Consider the following 11,389-nt stretch of genomic DNA (forward strand, 5'->3'; position numbering starts at 1 on the left):
GAAACGAAAATTCAAGAAGGGAAGCCAGAAGTTGGTCATGGAGAAGGAGAGAATCAACAAATGGCAAAAGTCACAAGAATATCAAATCAGAAAGCACTCATTCCCTGGGCCAAGAATTGAGTCCCAGGCCACCATTGTGAAAAGACAAACCCTTAGTTTCTGAGCTACAGCATTGGTTAGTCTTCATTACCTTTCCTAGAAGGATTTTAGTGCAACCAATTTCAAGCTTGCAAAGGCTTTTAACTGTTCAAGATAATTTTTAGGGCTAACATTAACCACAAAATTCCTGTCCTCTAGATGGCAGAGACCAAGAGTAAGTACTGCCACATGATTACAAGGTCAAGCTCCCAAGGACATAAAACAAGATGAGAGGGAAATCTCATCCAGTATAGGTTTCAGAAACACACAGCAAAATTTGTAGCTGACCAGCCTGAAAGGCTGGCTTAAAAAGTGGGCTTATAGGAATCCTAAGGCTACTTTCTATATTCTTTCCCATGATACCCCTCTCCATTACAGAACAACACTAAAAGACAAATTCTTAGGACAAAGTACACCAGATTTGCTAAAGCCTAAGACTAGTCTGAAAAATTCATTTTTCTATTAATCAGACTACACACACACAGAGTGAGAGAGTGAGAGAGAGAGAGAGAGAGAAAGACAGAGACAGAGACCAGAAGCTTGGCTGGTAAGAAATTCTTACCCCTTTTGCCAGCATGCCACGTTTCCGGGTTCCCTTTCTCTGCACTTCCAGAAGAACGAAGTGGCTTTTGATGACCCTACTCATCGCACTGTAGCTTTGGGGGCCAAGCCACTTCATAAAAGAAAATTATCCTTTTCTGTTTTGTAAAACCATAGGCAAAAGCTTCTCATTTTTGCAAGATGCTGCCCAGTGGGCTTCATGAGGAATCAAATTAACATTTTTCCACCCCTGCCTAGCAAAATACACATAACAAAACAGACATTTGTCACCTCATTCAGCACCCAGTATTGACCTGGCAAGGCTCAAACTTTCTTTCATCGGTCCCTGTCATCTCTGATCCACTCAAGGTTTGGCGAGATAACCTCCAACTGGGAATTCAGTTCTCTGGGCAAGATGAAGAAGTGAACAGTCACCCCAAGTCAAGCCTTTTGAGCTTCCTTCAGGACTCACTGAATGTGACCAGATAATGAGAGTTTTCTGAGTTAGATGGCCTACACTTCCATCCGTAGTTCCTTTAGAGGTCTCCTCCACATATACAAACAAACACACAACAAAAACAAGACAGACAGAAGACCTTCCAAACCAAAACTTCTAACCAAGAATTCCGAGTATTCCTCCCAAATGAACCTTCTATTCTCCACCTAAGAAATCTCCTTGAAATCTTTTTGATTGAAGAGAAATCTCCTGAACCAAGACTGTTCCTACTAATTAGAGCTAACCAACACCTCCAAAGGAGCTGAACTGAGACCTCAAAAAAAAAAAAAAAACCAAGGACCCCAAAGGAGCCAAACCAAGGCCCCTAAAGAAGCCAAATCATGACCCCCAAATGAGCCAAACCAATTGGGAGAAGGAAGGAGGTGTTGGCAGTGCCTAGAATACTCACCAAATTAGTTTAGAGACAGACACTATTTCCAGGAACTATTTCTCCATTGCAATTAAATTCATGCGCATTGGGTCAGCAGCACCCTGCCAGTAGAGACAGTGCCAGAGTCAGCCCACAGTCCAAGAGAACTAGGCAGTCGCTTGAGTTGGCCTCTGGATCCATCACCAGAGCAGGGCTACTGAACCACGGGCAGGTAGGCACAAGAGCAATCCCAGATGAGACCCCAAGTGTGTAACCACCTAATGGGTTCATCTCGCCCACTGCCTAGACAGAGCTTATTTATCAAGAAAGACGTTACTAATCAAAACAGAGGAACTGCAATAAACAGTAATTCATGCAGAGCCAGCTGTGCAGGACACCAGAGTTTTGTTATTACTCAAATCATTCTCTTTGAGAATTTGAGGACTGGAGTTTTTAAAGATAATTTGGTGGGTAGGTGGGGGGGGGGGGGGCAGTGAGTCAAGAGTTCTGATTGGTCAGGCCAGAGATGAAATCATAGGGTGTTGATACTGTCCTGAATCACTTCCTGGGAGGGGGCCACAGCTTGAGATAAGTCAGTTTATCAGTCTGGGTGGTGTGAGCTCATCTGTGAATTTCAGGATCTGCAAAATATATCAAGTATTGATCTTAGGTTTTCAATAGTGCTATTAGCCTCAGGAACAATTTGGGTAGAGTCAGAATCTTGTAGCCTCCAGATGCATTACTCCTAAATCGTAATTTCTAATCTTTCGGCTAAGTTGTTAGTCCTACAAAGGTAGTCTGTTTCCCAGGCAAGAAGCTGGTTTGTTTTGGGAAAGGACTGTTACTGTCTTGGTTTTAAACTCGAAGCTGTAAATTAAATTTCTCCCAGAATTAGTTCGGCTTACACCCAGAAATGAACAGGAACAGCTTGGAGGATAGAAGCGAGATGGAGTTGGTTAGCTCAGATCTCTTTCACTGTCTCAGTTATGATTTTGCAGGGATAATTTCATGAACATTTAGTGCAATAAGCGTTCCACTTTACGCTGTTTAAGCTATATCCTACAGGTTTTAATATACTTTGTCTCGATTTTCATTTGTTTAAAACAAAAAAATTGTGTTCTGCCCTAATTTTGTTATTTACCCAAAAGTAATTCAGGGCCAAGTTATATAGGTTTCTTGTAATTGTGTAGTTTTGACAGTTGCTCTTGATATTGATTTCTATTTTTATTCCACTGTGGTTCATGAAGATGTTTGTTATAATTCTGATATTTTAAAAAATGTATTGTGACTTGACTTATGACTTAGAATGTGGTTAGTTTTAGAGGATGTTTTATAAACAGATAAAAAAATGCATTTTCTCTGATTTTGGGGTGAAGTATTATCTAGAAATCTATTAGATCCACTTGGTAAAGAGTCTAGTTCAAGTCGAAATTTTTTTTTAGCTTTTGGCCTTGATGTTGTGCCTGCCTAGTGCTGTCAGTCTCGTGTGGAAGCTTATTTCTCATTGTATTACTTTCTATCTCTTTGCTTAGGTCTGGTAGTATTTATTTTATAAATATGATTGCTTCAGTATTGAGTGTGTATATATTTAGATTAGTTAAATCTTGTTGAATTAAATGCTTTATCATTATATAATGCATTCATTTGGGTTTTATTGAAACTGTTGTTTGTTTAAGGTCTATTTTATTTGATACAAAGAGAGGAATTTCAGCTTGTTTTTGCTTTCCATTTGAAAGACAGATCTTTCTTCATCCTTTTACTTTAAGTCTATGGGTGTCCTTACATATGAGATGGATTCCTTAAGGGCAGCAGAAGGTTGTCTTTTTTTATTTTAAATCCACTTTGCTACTCTATGTCTCCTATATGAAGCATTTAGGCAATTTACATTCAAAGTTAATATTGATATGTGAGACTTTGTACCTCTCATACTGTTGTTAGTTGCTTTGTAGATGCCATTGTGTAGTTACTTAATAGGATCTGTAGGCTTTCTAATTATGTGTGCTTTTATGGTAGCAAGTATCGGTCTTTCTTTCCTGTTTTGAATCGCTTTGAGCATTTTTTCTAAAACCGATCTGGTGGTGACATATTTCCTTAGCGTTTACTGGTCTGGGAAATACTTTATTTCTACTTTATTTACAAATCTTCATTTGGGAGGTTATGAGGTTCTTGGCTGTCATTATTATTATTATTATTATTATTTTGTAGGTCTAACAATAAGCCCCCAATCTCTTCTAGCTTGCAGTGTGTCAGCTGGGAAGTTCACCTTTAGTCTAATGGTATTTCCTTCATAAATAATTTGGCCCTTTTCTCTAGCTGCCTTTAAGATTTGTTCTTTCATGCTGAACATAGGCAAGCTGATGACTATATTCCTCTAGAATGGTTGTTTTGTATAGTGTCTCATAGGTGTTCTCTGAATTTCTTGTATACGGATGTGAAGCTCTCTAGCAAGACTATTTTTTAATTTCTGAATTATTCCCACAACTGTGTTTTCTAAGTTGCTTACTTTTTCTTTTCTCTCATTAGTGCTAATAATTCATATGTCTTGTTTCTTTAAATAGCTCCATGTTTCTCGAAGGCATCACTCATTTTTTTATCTTCTGTTTTCTTTTTTTGTTTTTTATGACTGTGTTAATTTGAAAGACCAGTTTCGAGATTGTATTAGTCAGGGTTATCTAGAGGGATAGAACTAATAGAATATATATGTATAAAATATGATATACATAGATTATATATATAATTTTATATATCTAGATTATATATATCATATATATCATATTATATATAATCCACATATAGAGAACTAACAGAATATATAATATGATTTTATGTATATATAGGAGCATATTAAGGAGTGTTAACTCACACAATCATATATATATATCTCATATATATCATATATATATATATTACATGGAAGCATATTAAGGAGTATTAACTCACATGATCACAAGGTTTTACAATAGGCCATCCGTAAGCTGAGGAGCAAGGAAGCCAATTCAAGTCCCAAGCTGAAAAACTTGGAGTTTGATGTTTGAGGGCAGGAAGCACCCAGCATGGGAGAAAGATGTAGGCTGGGAGGCTAAGCCAGTCTAGTCTTTTCATGATTTTCTGCCTGCTTTATATGCTGGCCATGCTGGCAGCTAATTAGATGGTGCCCACTCAGATTAATGGTAGTTCTGCCTTTCCCAGCCCACTGACTCAATTGTTAATCTCCTTTGGCAACACCCTCACAGACACATCCAGGATGAATACTTTGCATCCTTCAATCCAATCAAGTTGACACTCATTATTAACTATCACAAATACCTTTAATTATTTTTTATGTTTAGTCTAATTTATTGTCAAAGTTTCCAACTGTATTTCGGAATTCTTTTGGTAACTTTTTTAATTCCAGAAGTTCTATTGGGTTTTTTCTTAATATATCTATCTCACCTTTCATATCCTAAATTGTTTTTCTGGTTTTACTTATTGGTTTTCAACTTTCTCTTGGATCTTATTAAGTTTTCTTGCAATTTATATTTTGAATTCTTTGTCTGTCATTTCAAACTTTTCAATATGATTAATGTCCATTGCTAGAGAGCTAGTGTGACCCTCTGGAGTTGTCAAGATATTCTGGCTATTTGTCCTGCCAGAGTTCTTGTGCTGATTGCTTCTCATTTGAGAAAGCTGGCACTTGTTATTTTGAATTTTCTGTTGTTTGAATAGGACATTTTAAATTTTTTATTATTTCTTCCCTTGAGGATATGACTGTGGTGTATGTTGTGCAGGATGGTTTGGCCTCATTTCTGGGTTTCATAAGGCCAAGGCTTAGTAGGGTTCCCTTGGTTGTGGATAGATTCTGTGCAGTGGTTTTCTTAGATGTTACTTGTTGTTATGATGTATTGAATGTATGATCTGACACACTGTCTCTTATGGCGTGAGGGTATGGAGGTCTCAGGAATTTTATCTTAGGGGCTAGCTCTAAGCTATTCTGGTGGCATGTTTTTAATTTGGTGGATAGTTCAGGCTGCAATCCAGTAGATGATACTTAAGAGTGAGAGCCAATTTGTCCTCAGTCAGACCAAAACTGAATTGAAGCACTTTCCCTGGCCCTGATGGGATGTGGTATAAAGAAATCATGTGTGGATATGTAAAATTTGGTGGAAATGGGCCGGGGAGGTCCACCAGTTTCTCATTCTCAGCTGGCAGAAACATAATCTGCCTCACTCTCATGCCCCTGTTACAGGGCTCGTGACCTTCAGTCCACAAAGTCCTTGTCATCTGTTTCCTGGCCATAGTGCAGCTGCAGGCATGCCCCTCTAGTGACTATCATAAAAATGGATTCAGGGTAGAGCCTCTTTCCCAAGTCCAGAGCAGGCATCTCCATGACCGGTTTGTTCTCCATTACCAGGATACTACTGTTATGTGTAGGGAGGGGTAGCTGGACCCTGCCCTTCATGTAAGCCCAAGCAGTGCAGGTTCACTTTTATCTGGGCTGCAACTCCTGCAAAAAACACAAAAGATGCTTCATCTGAGTGCATACATGCCAGTCCTCAGCAGGAAGAACCACTGCTGTATCCACAACAGTGTACGGTGGAGAGGGTGGGAAATCACCGTCTACCCAGATTCATTCCTGAGTGTTGGTACTGCCTCCTTTAGTAATTGTTGCTGTACCCATGTTCTCTTTGTCCCAAGGAAAGCTATAGTGGGCTACAGTCCCCACTCTCTTAGGGGAAGAACACACTGAGAGTTAGATCTCCAGAGGTCCTGCTGTTTCCCCAAAGTCCACTGACCCCTGTGCCTGCCAAAGTCAGAGAATTTTGTTGGATATGTTTGCCAGGAATTTGGTGGTGTGGTGACTCAAAGATGGAGAATCCTCAGGCAAGGCAGTGGCATACCACAGATGCACAAACAGTGTGGCACCTCCTTCCTTTAGATAGGAAGGTGGTGCAACCGTACCTGTGCAGGCTGGCCACCCAGTTGTCTGTCCCTGGGGAGTTCCCAAATTGCTACCAATAGCATTACCCTGGGTCAAGAGGGCAGAGGAAATTCCCAACAATTTAGTGGTCAGCAGATTATCAGACATGTGAGGGGAGCAGAGAAGCACTTTTAGCTATGTTTTCACAGGGTTCTCTGGGGGTTGATTATTGCCAGACTTTTACTGCTTTTCTTTACTGCACCACAGCTTCTTCTTATGGGCACTTTAACAGTTCCTGGCTCTCTTTCCTCAGTTTTTCATTTGGAACTTCCTTATTCACCAGTAACCTTGATCTTCTTTCTGAGGAGAATTGTAATTTGATGTCCCTGGTCAGCCATCTTGAAAAGAACTTGACTATTTTTATTTTTGTGGTAGCATGATATATCTTCCTGCATCTAATTACTTTTAATCTATACATCTTTAAAGTAGATTTCTCAGAGACTACATATAGTTTGTTTCTTCTTTTCAATCCTTTAACAAACTCAGTCTTTTAATTGGTGGATTTAGATCATTGACATTAAAAGTGACTGATGTTGTTAGACTAATGTTGATCATAATTTTACTATTTTCTATTAGTTATACTTGTTCTTTGACCTATTTTTGTCTTCTATTCTTTTTTCTTCTGTTGTGGTCAACTGAATAGTCTATATGACTCTGATTTTATATGACTGTATAATTATAAACTTTTATTTTAGCTTTCTTTGTGTACGTCAAGTTTCTGACCTATATGAGTCTCTCTAAAAAGCTTCTCTTAACATTTCTTACAAGGAAGATGTGCTGGAAAAGCATTTCTTCAAGTGTTGTTTGTCTGAGAATGTCTTTATTTCTACTTTACTTTTAAAAGAATTTCACGGCCGGGCGCGGTGGCTCAAGCCTGTAATCCCAGCACTTTGGGAGGCCGAGACGGGCGGATCACGAGGTCAGGAGATCGAGACCATCCTGGCTAACACGGTGAAACCCCGTCTCTACTAAAAAAAATACAAAAAACTAGCCGGGCGAGGTGGCGGGCGCCTGTAGTCCCAGCTACTTGGGAGGCTGAGGCAGGAGAATGGCGTAAACCCGGGAGGCGGAGCTTGCAGTGAGCTGAGATCCGGCCACTGCACTCCAGCCCGGGCGACAGAGCGAGACTCCGTCTCAAAAAAAAAATAAAATAAAATAAAATAAAAGAATTTCACAGAGTACAGAATTTTAAGTTGGTGATTTTTTTCTCTTAAGACTTTAAATATTTCACTCCACTCTCTTCTTGCTTGCATGGTTTCTGAAGAGAAGCCTGACATATTTTCTCCCCATAGATAAAATTTGTTTTTCTTTCTGGTTAGTTTCAGGATAAAGTTTCTTTATCTCTGACTTTCTGTAATTTGAAAATAACACACCTACATGTAGTTTTTCTGATCAATAATAACTTATTTGTATATTTTAAAATAACTTAGGAAGTGTAGTTGAATTGTTTGTAACTCAAAGGATAAATTCTTAGCATTTTCTGAGGTTCCCGAATCTGTGATTAGTGTCTGACATTAATTTAAGAGAAATTCTTAGTAACATTTTCTTTTTTTTTTGAGATGGAGTCTCACTCTGATGCCCAGGCTGGAGTGCAATGGCATGATCTTGGCTCACTGCAACTCCTGCCTCCCGAGTTCAAGTGATTCTCCTGCCTCAGCCTCCTGAGGAGGTGGGATAACAGGCACCCACCACCACACCTGGCTAGTTCTTGTATTTTCAGTATAGACGGGTTTCACCATGTTGGTCACGCCGGTCTCTAACTCCTGACCTAGTGATCCTCCTGCCTCAGCCTCCCAAAGTGCAGGGATTACAGGTGTGAGCCACTGCACCTGGCCAGTAATTATTTTTTAAAAATATTTATTTTGCTCCTTTTCTCTTTGTTTTCCTTCTAATCTTTCCATACACCCACTTACATAATTGTCTCAAAATGTTTATGTACTATCAGTTGGCTTGCTTTTTAGTCTGGTTTCTCTTTGCTTTTCAGTTTTGGAGGTTTTCATGGATATATCTTCAAATTAGAGAGTCTTCGTCAGCTGTGTTCTACCTAACAATAAACCCATCAAACGCATTCTTCATTTCTGCTACAAAATTTTTTATTTTTAGCATTTTTCTTGGAGTCTTAAAATTTTTATTTTTATACTTACATTGCCCATCTGTTCTTGAATGCTGTCTACTTTATTGATTAGAACCCTTAACATATTAATCATAGTTGTTTTAAATTCCATTTTGAAAATTTCCACATCCCTGACATATCTAGATCTGGTTTTAAGCTTACTTACTCTTTTCAATCTGAGTTTTTTTCACTTTTGGTATGACTGGCATTTTTTTTCATTACAGTTAAGCATAATGCATTGGGTAAAAGGAACTGCTTTGATAAGCCTTTATTAAAAGGGCGTGAGGTGCTGGAGAAGGGATAGCATTCTACAGGCCTATATTTAGGTTTAATTATTTTAGTTATAATCCAGTAACCTCTGGATTATAAATTTCAAACATACTTCTCAGTTTCTCCTCCCAGCTGTAGGTGGGGTGGGATAGCTTAAGAGGGCTTGGGTTGTATATTTTTCTCCTGCTATGAAGAAGGCCAGAGGCAACTGGAGCATAGTTTCTATGGCTTCATAACCCTATTACAATAATAAAATATCTATCATTATGCCCCAATACAAATAATTATTAGAATTATTGTCTTAATATTTTATCTCTAAATTTTATTTTTTTCTTTAGGATCCGGATACTGAAGGAAATGTTGTAAGTTATTATACACGATTTAAAATGATTTATTGTTCTATTTTGTCTGTTTCCACAGAAAGGTCTACTTGGGCTTATCTTCAGTGTTAAGAGTCTCATCACTTGTTTTATATATTATATTAATTTATGCCATGAAGACAAAATTTCAAGAGAAAGATATCAATGCATCAGAAAACGGAAGTGTCATGGATGAAGCAAACTTAGAATCCTTAAATAACAATAAAGATGTTGTCCCTTCCGCTGGGGCAGATAGTGAAACACATTATTAAGGGGAGAAAAAAAAGCCACTTCTGCTTCTGTGTTTCCAAACAGCATTGCATTGATTCAGTAAGATGTTATTTTTGAGGAGTGCCTGGCCCTTTCACTGAGAATCTCCACATCTTTTATGGTGAAAGTATTAATAAGCCTATGAATTTATAATAAAACAAACTATATGTAGAAAAAATGAGAGTACTCATTGTTATGTTATAGCTATGTATTTGTGGTTAAGGCTAGACTATGAGATCCATACAAATTTAAAGTAAGAGGCATGGTTATTGTGTAATAAAAGAAAAAATACTTGTTCAAGTAATTGTAATTCTTAATAAAACAAATGAGTAGAATACAGGTAGAGGTTAAAAAGAAGGAGGTAGATTAATATCCTAAGTAAAAAGAAATGCCTAATGTCTATTTTTTATTAAACAAACAAATGTGCAGTTTGAACTGTAATACTGAGGCCTGAAGTCTAGCCTGGATGCATGCTACAATAATATCGGTTATTCACATAAAATTATATATTTCACAGACTTTCTTAATGTATAATTATTTTGGTCAAGTAAATTTAGAATACATTTAAATATTAATGAAGAAATAAAGACATTCCAATATTTGCAAGCAGTGATTGTCAAACAGCATATTACATTATGTGTTAAATTTCTATTGGATTTAATGGATTAGGAAAAGTTGATTTTGACTAATGTAGCCACTCTCATCTTAGCTAGATTTCCTGGATCATTTGCTGCACCTTCTACATCAGCACTTGCTTCTTCACTTTGCACTTAGGTAATGAAACCACCTTCTTTTTTTAAACCCCATGAACTAAATTCTACAGCATTTTTTCTTTTGCAGCTTTCCTACCTCTCTTAGTTATCATAGAATGACAGAGAGGTAGGACCTTACTCTAGATTAGACTTGGCCTAAGGGAACATTGTGACTGCTTTGATCTTCTAACCAGGCTACTGAAGTTTTCTCCATATTAGCAATAAGTGTGTTTCACTTTGTTATTATTTGTGTGTTCACTGAAGTAGGACTCTTAATTATCTTCAAGTACTTTCTTTTTGCATTCACAACTTGGTTAACTATTGAATGCAACATGCTTAGTTTTGACTTACCCTGGCTCTTGATATGCCTTCCTCACTAAACTTAATCATTTCTTAAATTTGATTTAAAATGAGAGATGTGTGACTCTTTCTTTCACTCAAACACCTAGAGGTCATTGTAAGGTTATTAATTGTCTTAATTTCTATGTTGTTCTGTCTCAGGACATAGGAAGGCCCAAGGAGAGAGATGTAACAATAGCTGGTTGGCGGAGCATTCAGAACACACACAATTTTATTGATTAAGTTCCACCTATTATATGGGCATGGATAGTGGCAAGTCAAATCAATTACAATAGTAACATCAAAGATCACTAACCATAGGTCACTATCACAGATACAATAACAATGAAGACGTCTGAAATATTGTGAGAATTAGCAAAATGTGACACAGAGACATAAAGTGAGCACATATTTTTGAAAAACTGATGTCAATAGACTTGTTTGATGCAGGATTGCCACAAACTTTCAATCTGAAAAAAACAAAAAACACCAAAATATGTGAAGTGCAATAAAGTGAAGTTGAATAAAACGAAGTATTTCAGGAATAAAAACTAGCAGGATCACAGGATCAATCTGTACTTAAAAGTATTAGAAATATGGAGGTAAACAGAAGAAATAGCTAAAAAGAGTTGTAAATGCTTGCCTCCAGAAAGCAGTAATAACAAGCAGAGAAAAACTCATTTTCAATATGAGATTTTTGATGTAATCTTATTTTTACAATTTGTGCATAAATTGCTTTGGTAAAAATTAAAAATCAATCATCAGACTGGTATGTCTCATTAATC

General features: G+C 37.5%; 1 protein-coding gene across 1 annotated transcript in view; it reads left to right on the plus strand.

Moving 5' to 3' along the window:
- SLCO1B1 (solute carrier organic anion transporter family member 1B1) overlaps positions 1 to 10,119 on the plus strand; it is a 115,071-nt gene extending 104,952 nt beyond the window's left edge. The window contains exon 15 of the mRNA XM_010361360.2: positions 9,305 to 10,119. Within this exon, the coding sequence (XP_010359662.1) occupies positions 9,305 to 9,515 (211 nt within the window). The 3' untranslated portion in view covers positions 9,516 to 10,119. The remainder of the gene's footprint in view (positions 1 to 9,304) is intronic.
- The last annotated feature ends 1,270 nt before the right edge of the window (positions 10,120 to 11,389 follow it).

The sequence above is a fragment of the Rhinopithecus roxellana genome, chromosome 10 (assembly GCF_007565055.1).
Source record: "Rhinopithecus roxellana isolate Shanxi Qingling chromosome 10, ASM756505v1, whole genome shotgun sequence".
In the NCBI taxonomy this organism is placed as follows: domain Eukaryota; kingdom Metazoa; phylum Chordata; class Mammalia; order Primates; family Cercopithecidae; genus Rhinopithecus; species Rhinopithecus roxellana.